Source organism: Protomyctophum parallelum (assembly GCF_964188405.1).
Source record: "Protomyctophum parallelum genome assembly, chromosome: 19".
NCBI classification, from domain to species: domain Eukaryota; kingdom Metazoa; phylum Chordata; class Actinopteri; order Myctophiformes; family Myctophidae; genus Protomyctophum; species Protomyctophum parallelum.
Genome location: NC_139717.1, coordinates 41,947,210 through 41,965,916, shown reverse-complemented (window position 1 = coordinate 41,965,916; position 18,707 = coordinate 41,947,210). Strand labels below are relative to the sequence as shown.

General features: G+C 45.2%; 2 protein-coding genes across 2 annotated transcripts in view; one reads left to right on the top strand and one right to left on the bottom strand.

Moving 5' to 3' along the window:
• Positions 1 to 2,152, bottom strand: part of prpf39 (PRP39 pre-mRNA processing factor 39 homolog (yeast)) — a 130,091-nt gene extending 127,939 nt beyond the window's left edge. Inside the window, exon 1 of the mRNA XM_083790149.1 lies at positions 2,138 to 2,152. The gene's annotated coding sequence lies outside the window, so the exon portion shown is untranslated. The remainder of the gene's footprint in view (positions 1 to 2,137) is intronic.
• mgab (MAX dimerization protein MGA b) overlaps positions 505 to 18,707 on the top strand; it is a 35,344-nt gene continuing 17,141 nt past the window's right edge. The window contains exons 1-8 of the mRNA XM_083790632.1: positions 505 to 606; positions 10,691 to 11,876; positions 12,424 to 13,012; positions 14,497 to 14,581; positions 15,054 to 15,152; positions 15,995 to 16,120; positions 17,734 to 17,847; positions 18,066 to 18,543. Coding sequence (XP_083646758.1) covers positions 10,759 to 11,876; positions 12,424 to 13,012; positions 14,497 to 14,581; positions 15,054 to 15,152; positions 15,995 to 16,120; positions 17,734 to 17,847; positions 18,066 to 18,543 — 2,609 coding nt within the window. The 5' untranslated portion in view covers positions 505 to 606; positions 10,691 to 10,758. The remainder of the gene's footprint in view (positions 607 to 10,690; positions 11,877 to 12,423; positions 13,013 to 14,496; positions 14,582 to 15,053; positions 15,153 to 15,994; positions 16,121 to 17,733; positions 17,848 to 18,065; positions 18,544 to 18,707) is intronic.

The following is an 18,707-nucleotide window of genomic DNA, read 5'->3' as shown; positions in this document are numbered from 1 at the left end:
GTCCTATGTGGCTGTCTGTCTGCATGGGTCAGGAGCATATTGATGAGCAGCTGCTTTATTGATAAACACATGGAATTAGAACTGTGTGTGTGTGTGTGTGCACGCGGATTATTGACCACGTGCAACCACCGACCGTCCTGCACATTTTAAGAGCGACATTACGTTTTATTATTATTATTGGAGGTCGCTGTTATTTGTCATGTAGCTTAGTATATATAGTGAGGACTCGGAGGGGTATCGACTCGAGTCCCGAAATGCACCATGAAAAAGTGACCGGTAAAAAGGAGAGGAGCGTGCGCATTGGCTGCTGCCATGGCGTTACGTCACGCGGAGGATGTGTGTGTGTGTGTGTGTGGTGAGCGCACGCGCGCGTGCGTGCGCGGTTCAGACTACTAGGGGGTGAGAAAGAACGTGGATGGTCGAAAAGGTGGAACAAGGCAGTAGAAGAAGAAGAAGTACACACACACACACACACACACGCACAGCCACGCAACACAGAAACACAACAGAACAGACGAGCAGCTCCTCACACGGAAGACGAGAAAGAAAGTCAAGTCTCGAGGGAAGAAGAAGTCTGGCTAATATTCCCTGCACGGACTTCGAAGGGTGAAGTTTTTATTTATAATTTTTATTTTATTTTATTTATTGCACGAGACCGGAGGAGGGGGAGGAGGGGGGGGGGGGGGGAAGAGAAAAAGAAATCCTCGCGGGATGGACTGTGACTCTCCCGCGTTTCCTCGCGCTTTCCCCGGGAATCACGCGCCTGCCATTGAAAGAAGGGGCTGGTTGGTTGGTTGGTTGTGGCGTGCACGCGCCTTTCGGGTCGCCCTGGTGCGTGGTTGCTCCTCCGGTCTCGTGCACGTGCTGCTGCTCGCCTGTGTGCCTATCCTCTCTCTCTCTCGACTCGAGTCGCATGCATCGAGCAGCGACTGGCGTGGCTCCGGCCTCCATTAGAGAATTAATGTTTACGCTCGAAGAATCCTCCTCCTCCTCGCACCGACCGACCGAGCCAGCAGGGCCTTTCTGTTGTGTCGCCACGAGCCACGCACGACGAGGCGAGACGAGGACGCGCAACAGTTCTCGGGGTAGTTTATTCCGATCATAGATAAATAATCCGCGGTCGGCGATCGAACTGCAGGGCTGCATAGAAAAGGTAAGGCGTTATTTTGAAAGAGCAACTTTTTCTCCCCCAACTTGCTGAGTGGTGTTGTGGTGGTGGTGGTGGTGGGGCCTCTCACACAGCACACACGGTGTGTGACTGTGTGTTGTGTTGGTGGAGGGGAGGAGAGGTGTTGTCAAACAACTTTGGATTCCATCGATGGCATTTATTTATTTTTAAGAGTGAAATAGCCGGTTGGAAATAGTGTAGTTTATAGTAGAGCACATAAGTGAGGCGCTGTGAATGCACGAGTCGCATTAACACCTTTTTTTTTAGTTGGGTCACAGGCGGCGGTGTGACAATCATTCATCAGTTTACCAGAGGCACACGAGAGACGACCTGTCTGTATGTAGGCCCGGTTCAGACTGCACATAAGTAGTATAGGACAAGAAGTGATGGATTTTTGGTTTTAATTAGTAGTGCAGCTGCAGCTTCTGTGTGAAATTGTCATGTGTATTCATTCACTGTTGGGGAATACATTCGGTTTAGACCCGAGCCTCTGCAGTCTCATCCCCCACTAAAAGAGGTGGGACAGACAGGTAGCCTTACCTTGTGAAGGTGGAGTGTAACGTTACATTTCTTGACCATGTATAATGGAAGTGTGTGTGTGTGTGTGTGTGTATATATATATATATATATATAATTGCTTTCTTCAGTTGCAGTAGTATTTATTTTTTGGTATTGTTATAATGTGTGTGCAAATGTACTCTTATTTCATGGTATATATTTTCCTTCTATGGTGTGCTATGCCTTTTCAACTTTTACCAATAGGCTATATGGTATTAAAGTTGCAGCATCATAACATGGCACTATGTTTAACCTCTAGAGCTTAATCCAAACTTTTATACATACACAAGTAAATTAATACATGTCTCCCTCTATGTATTTACAAACATTGATGGACAACAACCTTTATACACAAATAACTGCCTGAATGTATTTACAAACATCGATGGAGATATGCAGATTTGTTTTGACCCATTACAACTTGAACTGGGAAAGCATCCGTGTCATTGGCTATTCAGAAATGGCAGATGTACAAGCTCACAGCGTGTCACGCCGTGCGGCTCTGCAAGCTTGTACATCTGCTATTTTTTATATTTGAGAAATGTTGAAAGTGTGAGGACTAGGCTACTGATTTAGAAGAGACATTTCACTGCTGGAAGAAATTGCAGTCACTCAATGTTAAAGGACCACTTCACCACTTTTGACTTCATATAATAGGTCATCACTAATAATCATGATAAAATGGCACCATTTTTTTCTACTCAGTCTGTGTCTCAGGACGGCTGTGGGCAGTTCAGAAACCGCCCTCCAGTGACATCATCATTAGGCAGATTATTTTGTACAAAAATGTTTAGATTTTCATTATCGTGAGAACGATGGCTTCCATTTTCGCATTGCAACTTTTCAGCACTAGAAAGCCTGCAGTTTCTATTAGCTTGTATTCCCCATCGATGATGTCACTGGAGGACGGTTTCTGAACTGCCCACAGCCCTCCTATGAGACACAGACCAAGTAGAAAATAATTGCGCCATTTTTTTCATGATTATTAGTGAGGACCTATTATAGGAAGATAGGTTGAAAAGTGTTGAAGTGGTCCTTTAATAGTATTTGTAGTACACAACGCTAGCACAAATTGAAATTTGCACCATATGTCTGTGTGTTTGACTGGTTTGCCGAATTCCTACAATGCTCATAATGCTTTAGTGCACTTCCCCTCATTGTGGAGAGGGGGAGGCTGAATGGAGGTGTGACTTTGTAGCCCAGGAAGTGTGCATGTGCATGACAGGTTTTTGGTCATGAACATGGCGTCATAACTAAAATATCTATACAAAAAAACACATTACACACATAAAAACAACAGGAAAGTGTTTCTTGTCTCCCAAACATCATTAAAATAAGCTCTGGTTCCAAAAGGGGTGAAGTCGCCCTTTAATTAATTTATTGATGAATTAATTCATTGTTCTCATCAATATACCCCATAGAACACTCGACCATTACCAATATATATCAGGCAGGTTCTGTTGCACTGGTCAGCCTGGCTGCAGGTGTGTGGAAGGTGACCGCCAGGTGGCTGAAACGTCCTTTTGTGCAGTAGTAATTTTAATCAGACGCAACACATGTGTTCCAGTTTTGTAGGGTTTTAATCTGTTCTGTATTAACAAATACAAAATACAAAATACTTAACAGGGGCAACCAGAGGTAACAAAATGGTTGCTGCCAATTGACTCTGTCTGGTTGCCGAGAGAAACCAAGCAACCATTAATATCAAGCCCTGTAAGTTGGGAGGATGTTTGGTCCACGATTTCAAATCAACTCAAATTCTTGCCATCTTGTGTTTTTTGTTAGTAGTGAGGACATTATATGATTGACATGGCTATAACTCCACGGGAGATGACTTCATAGTTCATATGTGTACGTTCATACACCCTGGGTTGAATTAAAGGTATCATTGTTTGCAAACCGTCATGTCGGTTTATTGTCATTGTTTATGTAAACTGTAAAAAGTGTCCTGTAAGTCAATGGGCTGGACGTCTTCGGAAGCATGACATAAAGAATCAAATCAATCATAAAGGCTTTCTTACCTTTATTTGTAGTTGTTACGTCCCCACCAAAGAGGTCCAGGTGTTATTTTGTGCAAAAACTCATTATTGGCTATTTCCCCTACCATACGCCCTCATTGGGTTGTTGGGTTTTAGTGCTAATTCGCTTATTTCCATCGCTCGAAAATCATTTCTTTGTATATATCCTCTCTTCATAATGTAAATAGTATCCCAAGCGGCACACTTTACTAATTATTTCGATGGAAATATGTGAATTAGCACTGTCTAAAACCCAACGCCCCATTGAGGACTTATGGTATGGGAAATAGCACATGGACCGCTTTGGTGGGGACATAACAACTACAAATAAAGGTAAGAAAGCCTTTTAGTCCAAAATAACACATAGGACTTTACAGTGTACCTGTTCATCAGGGTCATACCACCATTTAGGTCTATGCCAAGCAACTTGTAAATATACAAATGGTATCATTGCAACTAGCCAACTTCTCCCCCATTTCCAGGTCTGCTGTCATCCAACCGATTCTAGAGTAAAGTATTAGTTTGTTCACAAGGACTGTAAGGAGAAATAAGTGCAGCTATGTTCCCCTTGATCCCCTAATTTCCTTGGTGGTTCTCAAGAAGAAGTTGTCAGTTACTGACAAGTCGGCAGCAGACAAATGTGTACAGCTGCAGTGCTAGCGCTCGGCTGTGCTCTGTGTTGCCTCATAGTTGGTGCTACAGCTTAACCCACTGGCTGAGTATCTTTTAGACATTAGAGCTGTGGTAGGGTTAGGGATATCAGTCAGTGTAGTTTAGTCAGTATGTGAAAATTGTTTGTGATTATCGGATGTGCATATGTGGCTTTTTACATGAAGACTATTCATCTTGGTTAGTTGGTTACCTTTCCTGTATACTAATATTACGATCACATGTAGAAGGACATATTGTGTCAATACATTTAGACAACTGCAGGTAAACGGCGGCAGTTCATATATTTTAAACTAATATGCACTCTGTTTTACGAACATCTGCAATTCTGCATATATTTGATAGTCTCCTGAACATGATATTCTGGTCCTGTGACAAATCTCAGGCTTACCAAATATTTTAATTTACTCAAACTGTGACTATGTTCCATTAGCTCTTCCCCTCATTAAATAGTTTAAGTTAAAACAATGCTGGTCCTGGGTGTAGGGCAGGCCACATTAGTGGTTCTGATTGCCTAGTGTGCCAAAGTGTGTACATTGTTTAAGTCACAAACGCATGGTTTTCATATCGTAAATATATGAACATTGGCTAAAAGCTTGTGTTTACTCCACGTAGGTTCTTGTTTACTTGGTTAGACTAGCGCTCTGAATGGCAGCCACATAATAACTTTCAACAACTGTCATAACGGCTTGGTTACAACAGAAACAGACTTCCTCTTCAAAATAAGAGCCACTTGTAATGATTAGTGTTTGATTAGTCAACACTAGTTTTATTTCTAAGTCTACTTACAGGAGATAGATATTTGTAGTAGGTGACACCAGAGCTAGTACATGTTGGTACTGGCGGCGGTACGCAAGGGCGTATTTATGAAGAGGTCTGAGCTGGTGAATGTTGGCGATTAACTTTGACAGTTTAGGCTACTATACTATGTGACCGGACTGCATGGTGGAGGAGGCAGCAGCAGCAGCGCACCAGAAAAGTGACAGAACGGTGGTTGTTGAACTTGCTACCGCTGTCTGGCCTCTGGTTTGCGAACCAAATGAGTTGCTTAGTGCTCAGCATCAAAGTATATAACTTAAGTTATCGTGCCATATGCTTAAATGTTCTATACGACCATCAATTCATCTGCAATAGTTCGTTTTGGAAACGTTGGGGCTTAACGAGACACTGCTGTCTCGTTGAACCCAGCTGGGTGAATAAGCTAAATTAGACTACCTAATCAACGTCAACACTCACCACGGTAAATGCTCCATATAACTATGAAAGCGCTAATGTTAATGTTCACTTCATACACGTAATATAGTTACATGATGACTAGGGATGTCAGGGGTTAACCGGCTAACCGGTTACTGTACTTGTCACTGTACAATACTTTAAAACAGTTGTCATGTTGCACACATGCCTAAAATTGTTCTTATTTGCGCCGCCCAGCTTGTCACACTCCAGGCTGCATGAACAGCGCTCGGGCTCGGTTTTCTGCCCCCTCAATGTCCCAAAGTTCTCTGTTGTACTTCTGGCTAGTTAGTTGGCTACAAGGGTAGCTTTGCGGTAGTCGAAATGTAAGCGAGTGACAGCGAGACGAGATGAACACATGTCGACCGTATAAATGCAGAGACCTACTTGGCATTATTAATTCCATTATTGGTCAATTGGCCTGGAGGGAGAACGTTTACAGCCGCTGCCGCTTCCTCCTCCTCCTCCTCCAATCCATCTCCCCACACTGGCACGGCTTAGCCTACGGCTATCAAGTTAGCCATATGTGCTATCGATGTTTGACGTTTTTTTCGTCAGCGAAAAGTCAACAAACAGAACACGGTGACATGCATGCTGATCTTCATTAATAATTTAAAAAAAAGGCTTAGCCCATGCATCCAGTGGCTTTATAGGTATAGGTTGCTCAGATCTGGACTGGATTTATTTATGTTTTGGACTAGAACCGGCGGACCTCTGTACTGTAGACGCGCAGATGCATGCATCATGCAGATGCGATGCGTTGTTTATTGATGATTAAGCCTACAAAAATTTATTTATATTGTTAAATGTTGCTTTTTTGTTTGTCTTTTAAAAAAGGAGCATAAATAAATGTATACCATTCGTCTACCAACTTTAATTATGTAGCCTATACATGCATATTACATTTGGGGTAGCCTATTAAAAAAAAGAAAAAAATCAACCACTATCCGTTAATGACCCGGTTAATCCTGTCGGCTAACCGGCTGGGAAACTATCCCAACTGTAGCCTACAGTTCACTGTAGGCTACAGCTATTTGGTTTCCAAATCATAGCGCTGTACAGTACAGCAATTTAATTTCCCCATCGTAGCGCAGCGCGCCTCATTGTGTGCCCAGAAGAACAGATCTGCAAGCTGTCGACATGCAATCGAGCGGCATGTTGATTGTTTGTATGTCTGTTCTTTTGGTTAGGCAACGCACATTACGCGTGGTACGTGGGTTTGAGAGGCAATGATTAATGTAAACTATATAAGCCTACAGTAGCCTAGTAGATTATAGCCATGTTGACAGTTGTCATAATATTGTATAGCTCTGTTCGGGACTGTTGCACAACGTTAGCCAACGGTGAATGATGAAAAAGTTGCACTTTGTTAACGGGACAGTATTGGCGATTAGTCCGTTCACCCTCGCCTCAATAACATTTGAACCACGGCGCAAAGCGCCGCGGCCATATAGTGGCATTTTTTCTCTCTCCCACTCAAACTTTTTCGGGGTTTTCGGGCCTAACATTATGGTAATTCTTAGGGTCGGGGCCGAGCCTCGGGTCGACCCAGTTAGGGTAGGGCCGGGCCTTAATTTTCAGGCCAGATGAGAACTCTAATGTGCACCTGCACAACAGTTAACGTGCACCCCTGGCCATTCTCTGTTTTGCTCCAAATCTAAAAGTTTAAACTTTGCACACCTGCCACATTTTCTTCTTCCACAGTGACCCTGCTGTAGTCCCAAATTTGATGCAGCATCTCACTTCCACCAAGGCACAGTGGGATGGGCTCAGTGTGCATCGGTGTCACAAATGAATGATGCATAGCAGTCATGCATATCCAAATACCGTTTAAAGCAGCAATGAAAACATGAAAGGATGTCTGCACACTTTGACTCCCTTAAGTGCAACTTATTGGTAGATACACACCAGTGATGTTACAAGCGAATGCTCTTAGTTGTGATACATGCAGAGATGCAGTTCTTCTGAAAATACTGTATACACTTTGATCACATGATGGTGCAAAGTGCATCATAAAACGCACGCATGTCACACCATTTACTGTAGAATGGATCAGGTCGTTCATACCTTCGATATGGCTATGCTTAGTTCAAGCTTGGTGCAGGAGAAAAACAAATACAGAATACCCAATACAATAATGTTACTACAACATTTAATTTCATGAAACTAATGCTAATTATCATCAAAGACACAATCTCATTCACAAACAATGTTGAGAGGATATACAGTTTGTGTGTGTGTGTGTGTGTGTGTGTGTGTGTGTGTATATATATATATCTATTCTATATTGGAGAAGTTGTACACAACACATGGCAAGAAACCCAAAGCCACAACAGCTACGTCGCTATTGCAACACCCACAACACCATCTTACACACTACACCCACACACACTCACACGGCAGTGACGTCACACACTTACCTTCGCAGTGTTCGGGACCTATCTCCTCCTAACGCCAAAACTCGACACCACCCGCCAAACACTGGCACTGCCACCAAAAATGCCTCCCTTCCACACTCACGCCGCCAATGCATTTGTTTACTACAAACATTATCGCCCGAAGCACCCACACCCCCGGAACACTGTTGCCCTTTCACCACGCTAAATTCGCCAGAAAATTCATTCACAAGCCCACAAATGCCATTCAAATGCCATTCAACACAAACTACGACTCGCTTACAATTCGCAAACCTGGCAACACTGCCCTGTCTTCTAATAGGCCCACACTAGCTCTCAGAATCTGATTCTGATCTCCCGCAGGAGAAGAGAAACGAGGAAGGGGAGAGGAATTGTAGCCTCAAGATTTTGCTTATTCCTTCTAAATCTCTGTATATAAAATTTAAATCACTCAGCGAATCTCTTAGTTACATCAACATTGTTCTTTGTCAGAAGTTGGTTTGTGCTAAGTATTCACGATTACACAGATCGCATTGGGCTATTTCGCCTGCAAGCCATACTGCAGAGTACTTTTGATTGCGCGCACACACACACACACACACGCACACGCACGCCTGGCTTGCACACACACACACGCACGCACACACACACACACACACACACACACACACACAGGAATAGCCATGCAGGCTATACGCGGCGCCAGCAAGACAGGACGTTATAATCTTGAGTTTCATTAAATAACTGTCTTTCTCCGCACGTGCGCACACAACATTATTCAAGTCAAATGCGTAATGGCAATATTGGGCTAATATAGGCTACCAATACAGGACGTTATAATCTTCACTTTCATTAAATAACTCTGTCTTTCTCTGCACGCGCACGTGCGCACACAACATTATTCAAGTGAAATGCATAATGCCAATATTGGGCCAGAGAAACTATAAGACAAACGCACATTTTTGGTATTTGACTTTGCTACTGATGATTGTAAGCAACAACAACTATTTCATTGTGTGTTTGAGCTGACAGGCCCTTTTTTATGTCAATCAATCAAGTCATCTCAGGTCATCTCAAGCGGCAGATGCAAAAATAGTTTTTTATATTCAAATTATATATATTTTTAGGGCCATGTCATGTGCTCTACCTGCAAAGCCTTTATGATCTATAACTTTTGGGCACCGCTTAACGTCAGATCAGGGGTTTTGTCGGCCAGCGCCAAAAATGCTCCCCGACAGCATAATCGGAGCAAATAACGGGCAGTGTGTCAGATCAACATATTATGGAATTAATTCTGTACTGGCCATATATGATGAGGTCAGATCAACATATGGAATGTCAGAACAGGAAGGAAGGGTGGGGAGGATCAACATGTGGAATGTCAGAACAGGTCAGCTTCATATATGGAGTTCTAAGGGTTTGAGGTCAGATGTAGAGTTGTTGGCCGGCCTCATATACCGGTATGCAGATCTAGGTGATGATCCAGTCTTCTCCATGTATGGTCATCCAGGGTTAGATGAGGTCAGTTGTCGTGATCTTCGTATATGGAGATGGCCATATATGGTGGCGTGATGTGACACTAGGTGTGATGTCACAAGGTGTGACCATATATGGAGGCGTGATGTCACGAGGTGTGACCATATATGGAGGCGTGATGTCACGAGGCGTGACCATATATGGAGGTGTAGGGTGACTACCTAACGGACGGACGGGAGATTCAGGTTTTCAACCTACCCATTAGCTGTGATCAGAAAACACCGTCCTTCATTTCTGTTCTTTATCAGTGTTCAGTGCTCTACTATAACATTGATATACGGTGTCTACAATGAGACTGGGTGGATCTGCAGTAAAGCCTTGTATTGATGTCAATCTTTTCCAATGCTCAAAAAGCTGTTCATGTCAGCTGCCAGTGCTGTCAAAGTTGAGCCAAGTCATGATTTGGCCAGAATGGGGTTCAAAAGGTCATTGAAGTCCAGGTCCAATCCACGCCTTTTTAAATGTCAATGTGATACAAGGAGTGAGCGCCACGTGAGAAGTGGTGACTGGAAACATTAACCCATTTAGACCTGAGGAGGACTCTACAAATGTCTTCTAAATCCTGACCGTTTCCTGAAAAACATCATGGTTCAGTGGTTCTCAATATTTCACGCCCAAAAATATATGTAATTGGCCGCCGACCCCCCCCCCCCCCCCCCCCCCCCCATCTGAAAAAGATTTGAGTTAAAAACCGTTCGCTCTGAAAGAATATGTATTCAAAGATTTGGGCCACATTTTCACGATTTTTCAAAAATAGCAGACCTACAAGCTAGGAGCTTGGAGATCTGCTGTTTTTCAATAGCTAAAGTATTGAAGCACCAACATGGGTTCCCGCCCAGAATGGGTTAAGCACACAGGTTGATGTACTTTGATAGTTGATGTACGTACGTTTAAAACGGTGTCTAATTTAAAATGAATTTTTTTTTTTCATTTTAAATGGAAAGCATCAGGCTGTGATTACTCTGTTCTACGTTCTTTACGCCTTGCGAGTAACGGTAGGGTTCGATAATGCAAGCTGGCAATAATCTTAGACTGGAATTACTAAATCACATGTGATCCACCAGGATTTAGCACTTTGGATAAATCTTTCTCTCCTTTTTTATCTTTCTCAGATAGTAAATGAAGGAGGAGGAGCAGAGTTAGCAGAAGGAGACCGTAGCGGAGATCCTGAACCTCCACAATGGACGCTGTACATTCACCCCCACAGATGGACTGCGGTGTTGTGTCTGCAGAGGACGTGGCAGAGAATCCCCTGAAAGTGGTCCCCTCCTCAGTCTCCGCTGAGAAAGCGATTGAGAACCACGCTGCGTCCATGGCCAATCGCAGCTGCAGTCCGCCTCAGCTGTCGCCCGCTGAAGCTAGCCCGGCCAAGCCCGCCACGGCCGCGGCAACGCTCACCAATGGCGTTCTGGACACCAGCCCCACTACCATGGACATGGCCTCAGCGTCAGACTCCCTAGCGAGTGCGGAAATGAGCGAGGTCAACGAGGAGACCGTGCCGTCGTCGACGCCTCAGTCTACCTCGTCTGAAAACACGGAGGCACCGGCTGCCGTGTCGGAGAACAGCCTGCCCTCTTCTTTAGACTTCAAAGGAATCTGCGTGACTCTCGATAACGACAGCATATGGAAGGAGTTTTACCTCTGCGGGACCGAGATGATCGTCACCAAGCAAGGCCGCCGCATGTTCCCCTGCTGCCGATACCGCCTGTCCGGCTTGGAGCCCAAGTGCCGCTACTCCCTCGTCATGTCCATATCGCCGGTCGACCTGCACCGCCATCGCTTCACTGGCAAGAAATGGGAGGTCGGCGGAGTGTCCGGGAGCCACGCCAACAGCGGTTTAGTCCGGGCTTTCGCTCACCACAACTCCCCCGGCACGGGGGCACAGTGGATGAGCGGCGTGGTGTCCTTCCACAAGCTCAAACTGACCAACAGCACCGGCGACGTGGACGCCGGACACATCGTCCTGAACTCTATGCAACGCTACATTCCCCGGCTGCACGTGATACCCGTCCCCAAGGGGACGGGTCCCACGACCAGCCAGCCCGTCATCCAAGGACCGGAGAGCTTGACCTTCACCTTTCCACAGACGGAGTTCTACTCCGTGACGACTTATCAAAACCTCAGGATCACGCAGCTGAAGATCATTCATAATCCATTCGCCAACGGCTTCAGGGAGGCCATGCAATCGTTCGGCCTCAGCAAGCCCATGTCGGAGGTTCTGCCCTTGGATGATGACCACCAGTCCCCAAATCGGACAACTTTCAGCCCCAGTGCTGGGTCAACATGCGTGCAACATGGGTATGTGGGAATGCTTTGTGTGTGTTTCATATTTAATTAGCTGACTTGTTATTGCTATTTCTTGTTTGCTCACAATCAGAGGTGCAGACGTGCAAACAAATCGATTTACTCTTATTATAAAAAATAAGCAAAAAAAATCTATCTATATAGTTTACTTAAAATAGCTGTTCTATAAGCTCACAACGCATTGTGACATGTTGAGGGCTTGTAGATCGGATATTTCAATATTTTTGCATAAAGCTGTTGATGACTTACGTTACAGGACATAGTATGAAATATTGCTTAAGTGGTTAATCTGACCAATCGATTTAGTCTATTATGAAAAGAAATCAGTTCAGCTATGTTCACTGAATGTTCTCCCCAGAATAGGTACGCCACGGATTCATTTGGCCAAAGAAAAACTCACAGCACTCACATTCTGCACAATCCACGCTAATGACACTTAAAAATCCTGAGACTTCATTTCCACATATATGTTGGTGTGAACCATTTTGGTTCCATTTGTACACTCCATTTCATCGTGTGTTTGTTATCTTCTGTTTCACAGTGCGCAGATGAGGCATGCCAGCTCTGCTTCATTCTCCGGTGAGGAGGAGGAAGAGGAGGAGGAGGAGGAGGCTGAGGAGGCTGAAACGCAAGCCAAGAAGAGGAGAGTGGCTGACGAGAGCGATCCTGACATAACAGTCGACACCGGTGATGACGGCGGCAGTCTCCAGTACCTGAGAGCCCAGATGGCCACTGAACAGCCCAGCCCGGATCCCTCGCCGACATCGACACCACATCGGCCCTTTCCTCTGGAACCGGGCGAGTGTGTCGAGCCACTCGTCTTCGAACTCCCCAAGAGACGCTACACCAGGATAGCTCCTAAGCCACAGCGCTACAGCACCTTCGACTTGTCGGCGTCGCCCGAATCCCCCGAGTCCCCCGAGTCCCCCGAACGGCCCAAAAGACGGCCCAAGAAGAGGCGATGGGGGGGTCGATGGGGGACCTACCAGCCAAGGGGGTGGGGGGGGAAAGCCAAACCTGGGACAGCCAAGGCCGCTCCAGCCAAGCCCGCCAGCCAGCTGCCGGCGTATCCTATGCAACCAGAACTGGACGACGTGGAGGGGTTACTGTTTGTGTCATTCACCAGCAAGGTAAATATAAATCACAACATGCCCCCGGGGGCTTGTTTCCATTGTGGTCATCAAGACATATAAATATATACAATAAATCATCAATACTAGAAGCTATAAAAGTATGTTTACAGAAATATGGGGGCTCCTTTCCTTGTGATAACATTGTTATTTTGTTATCGCTGCTGTGAGTGTGAACCAGAACGCTGATAAAAGTTTCTTTAAAAAAAAAAACACTTTCAACCGGGCCTCCCTATTTTGGGCATGCAGAAAGCTACATTTGAGTGCAGTGTGAAAGCTGATCCATGCACAATGTGACATGCGACATTAAAGTACATCTTTCATAAAACCCTAATAGTCTTGGATATTTCATAAAGGGTTTAGAATGATAAAACATCATAATTCACAGTGTTTAGGAAACGCTGTGCTATTGTGGACTGTGGAGGACTCCTTTCACACGGTTTCCAGAAATCAAAGTTTTTGGTTGTGAGATTAAGTTTTTTGCTTGAATCCCTGGATGTGTTGTGAGCTTGTAGATCTGCTACTGCACCACGCAACGCAGACGAAAATATAAAGTAGGGCTTAACCCATTTTGGGCGGGAACCCCTTTTGGTGTTAGCATTATGTTATACTTTAGCTATTGGAAAAATAGCAGATCTACAAGCTAGGTCTGCTATTTTTGAAAAATCTTAGAACGACTGACATAGAAACAGAAAACTGTCATTTTCAAACAGACATTTTTGTCTCCACCAGGCCGAAGGCATGGGGGGAGAGTATGTTTTGCACTCCGTCCGTCCGTGTGTCCGTCCGTGTGTGTGTCCGTGTGTGTGTCCGTGTGTGTGTCCGTGAGCAGCTAATCTCGGCCACCGTTAACCCGGTCGATGCCAAACTTTGCACACACACTCCCTGGATGCCAACGATGAACCTCTGCCCCAAACTTTCCAGAACGGCCTGTTATAGCCCCACCAGGAGGCCGCTTTGTGCAAAACAAGTTTTTGCACAGTACACCTACAGATTTTGTCCAAACATCGCGCAAATTGGTACAAAGTCTCTCTAGAGCCATTCAACGAAACCGGTCTTTCAGATTTCTCAGACTCCATCCTGATTGGTTAAGATTGGCTTCCAAAGTTCACAGGAGTGCTCAGTTTCAAACAAAATGCTGTAAATCATGAACACATCGCGTGATTTCCGTGAAATTGTGCACCCACATTCCCACTAGGCCGAGGACGAAATGCCACATGAACAATTTCAACTCAGCCTCAAGGTGGCGCTATAACTGGCCGAAAAGTGTTTTTACCTCTAACTGCACGGATCTGTGGATAACTTTGTATGCCAACTCCCTGGGCCTAGAGGCCAAGGAAAAACCTTTGCCTGGAATTTTTCACATCTGCTCATCCTGGTGGAGACCTGTGCCCAGAAGGGCACTTTTTCTAGTTAGAATCTGATCTCAGGTCAGAATGGGTTAAGTGCATAATGCATCATTGCGTTTTCTCCCCTCACAACAGGAAGCTTTGGGGATTCATGTTGGCAGCATGTCAACCAGTAGCTCATTACCAGTGTCACCAGTGTCTCTCACCTCTCAACGTACTGGTGAGTCAAGTAGATATCTTAACTTAAAAAATGTATTTAATTGTTACTTAAACCCCAAAACATTGTCGAGCACTCACTCGCGCACTCGTTGTGTGCTTATCGATCTGCACATTTTTAACCGGAAATTTCCCCGGAAAATAGTTTCAACCGCATAAACCCCAGAAAATGGCTGGAAACCGGTCGATCGACAAGCTCACAATGCAACACGTCGTGAGCTTGTCGATCTGCTATTTTCAGCGAAAGCCTTCCCCCCCCCCACAACAAATCAGAAAAGGACAATTGGGTGTAGAGGGCCCTGAAGAACTCCGGTAGGGTGGTTAATGGAGGAGGGGTAAAAAAAAGCACAACAAATAAAGAGCGTGTGCGTGTGCGTGTGCGTGTGCGTGTGCGTGTGCGTGTGCGTGTGCGTGTGCGTGTGTGTGTGTGTGTGTGTGTGTGTGTGTGTGTGTGTGTGTGTGTGTGTGTGTTCCAGGGGGTGACGGAGACAAGATATGTCCTCTGCAGGAGGCATTGCAGAAGGACCTTCGGGTTCTGAAGCACAGGCAGGTCATCCATCCTGTGCTGCAGGAGGGTGAGTGGCGTCTCACCGTTTTCTCACTGTTTATGTGACGTTTGTTTCATTTGACACGGACATCACAAATTACACTGGACAAAACCGGATGCATTGTGTGAGTGTTGTAGCACGAGTGCTGTAACATACACTGACGGTGTAAAATGGAACCAAATGAGTCTGTGCGTTTCCATTTTGCACACACACAGATTAAAGTACCACTTCACCACTTTTCAACCTATCTTCATATAATAGGTCCTCACTAATAATCATGAAAAAATGGTGCAATTTTTTTCTACTCGGTCTGTGTCTCATAGAAGGACTGTGGGCAGTTCAGGAACCGTCTTCCAGTGACATCATCGATGGGGAATACAAGCTAATAGAAACTGCAGGCTTTCTAGTCCTGAAAAGTTGCAATGCAAAAATGGAAGCCATCGTTCTCACGATAATGAAAATCTAAATACTTTTGTAAAACAATCTTGTTTAAAAAGAAATCTGCCTAATGATGATGTCACTGGAAGACGGTTTCTAAACTGCCCACAGCCGTCCTATGAGACACGGACTGAGTAGAAAAAAAATTTGCCATTTTTTTCATGATTATTAGTGAGGACCTATTATATGAAGATAGGTTGAAAAGTGGTGAAGTGGTCCTTTAACACTGGAGTTTTCAGTGTAGTTTCGGTCTCCCCCAAACAAACAAGCTAAAAAAAAGGAAAACAACTGGGGGTTAAGAATTCCCGTCATAATGATATACACACACACACATAAACCTATATCTCCCATCCGTATGGTTTATCAATATTGGCATAAGATGGCTTGCTTGTGTACCTCCTTTGACTGTTTGCGTTTGTCCTTCTCTCTAGTGGGCCTGAAGCTGAGCCTCCTGGACCCGGCCCAGATCATCGACCTGCAGTACCTGGGTGTCCGTCTGCCGCTGCCACCTCCAGTCCTCCCAGAGTCGCCTGGTACTACGGTTCCCAGTCCCATCGGTACGTATGTGTGCTTTTTTTTGAATGGTTTGCCAAAAAAACAATTTGTCCGTCAGTCAAATGCATCATGTCCTGGTAATTATCCCATTCTGACCTGAGATCAGATTCATACGAGGTTTCCACTGGACACACACTGGTCTGATGAACCCATTCTGACCTGAGATCAGATTCTAAAAATGTCAGTCGTTCTTCGATTTTTTCAAAAATAGCAGACCTACAAGCTCGTAGCGCGCCACTCGGTGGCGCGCTATGAGCTTGTAGATCTGCTATTTTTCAATAGCTAAAGCATAACATGATGCTGACACCAAAATGGGTTCCCGTTCAGAATGGGTTATAGCACTGACGGTGCTGCTGACACAAGATATGGGCAAAAATATGTAGCAGCCATGTTGTGCTTTCAGCACGTTGCTGTTATTACAGTTATATTAGATGAAAGAGACTCTGTTTTACATTTGTGTCAATCAAATGGCATTATCCCAGTAATTACACCGACAGAGGGCAAATTAACTTGTGGTGTTAACGGAGGTTGGATGCCTCACCGCGCAATTATTTCCACACTAATTTATGCGGAGCTGTAAACCGGATGGCCCAAGGGAAAATAGGCCAATAATATCATTAACTGCTATTTTACTAGTACGAAACCTTTGGTATTTTATTTATATTGGAACAGTGGTAGAATATTTTTTTTCTTTCACATTTTTTTTCGGCTGTAATGAATTCAGCCAGTGAGCTTTTAATGAGCAAATACTTCAATGAGACTCCTGAAGCTCAATGAATGTAGTGCTCTACTACAGTAGTTCTCAAACATTTTCACATCAAGGACCTCTAAATTGACACTTATTAGCCCGCAGACCCCCATTTGAAAAGATACTCCAGAGCCCCCCTTAACCCATTCTGAACGGGAACCCATTCTGGTGTTAGCATCATGTTATGCTTTAGCTATTGAAAAATATCAGATCTACAAGCTCATATCGCGCCACCGAGTGGCGTGATACGAGCTTGTAGGTCTGCTATTTTTTGAAAAATCGAAGAACGACTGACATTTTTCGAATCTGATCTCAGGTCAGAATGGGTTCATCAGACCAGTGTGTGTCCAGTGGAAACCTCGTATGAATCTGATCTCAGGTCAGAATGGGTTAAGAGAATACTTTTTTACGGCTCTAGCAGTGATTCTCTACCATTTTTATTTCAAGGACCCTCAGTTTGACATACATTAGGCTACGGACCCCCCTTTTAATGGCATTTCTATCTCTGGGACCCTAATTTATACAGTAAAATCAATGTTAATTTAAATCTGAGAGTGTACAAATGGACCCGCCAGGGTCCATTTGGTTCCATTCGTACACTCAGGAGTCAGGACCCCATGGAACTCCTTCAAGGACCCTTGGGGGTCCCCGGACCCCACTTTGAGAACCAGTGCTCTACTAGTCAGCCATGCAGACGAAAAAAGGAGGAGTGGGAGTGTAGCGGTACTTAACAATGATATTGTGAAGCAGCGTATGCAGCCATTGTGAAGCGGGGGTTTCTTCAAATCGACTGAAGTGGGGGGGGGGCAGAAGTGTTTTGAATCGCAGCCGTTCACTGAGCGTTAACGGCATGCGTTTCCCCGACAGCTGGGGGATTGTCTTTTGTCTCGCGGACGGGAAAGACCAGTGACCTGACGAAGATAAAAGGATGGCGAGACAAGTTCATTAAGGAGGACGAATCATCTGCTCCCAAACGTGACAGTAAGAGTTGCCCCCCTCTCGGCGTCGTCTTGTTGATTGATTTTCCATTTTTTGTCTATTTATAGGATTAGCATGCGTATTCCTATTTAAAATCTCAACGACTTAGGTTGTTTCATCATTTTGACTTGGCTAAATGATTCTTACTATGACTTTTTGGTCAGTAAATAATAATCTCTCTCTCTCTCTCTCTCCTCCTCTCTCTCCCCGTCTCCCAACAGGGTCACAGAAGGACCTGTCTGCCTTCTGCAGCAACATGCTGGACCTGGACGAGTATCTGGAGAACGAAGCTCAGCAGATCAGCGAGCGCGCCGCCGCCTTCTCCACCAGCTCCGAGCAACTCTGCGTGTCCTACCGGCTGCCCTCCTCCAGCACCAGCTACGTGAAGACCCTGGACAGTGTGCTGAAGAAGCATCAGGTTCAGAACAACATCGCCTCAGCCAGGCCAAAGCCGTTGCCCCGGGCCATCCGTCCCTGCCCTCTCTCTTTCAAACCCCTCCTTTATAATGCCCTCGTCAAAGCCGCCGCGCCCGTGGCCGTCGAGAAGAAGCCCAAACCCAGACCCATCGCTCCCAAACCCGCCTGGATCGCTCCCAAACCCACCGGGGCCTCGGGGACCGTCCTCACCCCGGTGCAGACGCAGAAGCCCGCTGCGAAAAGGGGCCGTCGGCCCAAAGAAGTCAGTCCTCCTTCACAGAGGTAATGGGACGTCCTTTCTTTAACCCATTCTGACCTGAGATCAGATTCACACGAGGTTTCCACTGGGACACACACTGGTCTGATTAAAACCCATTCTGACCTGAGATCAGATTCTAAAAATGTCAGTCGTTCTTCGATTTTTCAAAAAATAGCAGACCTACAAG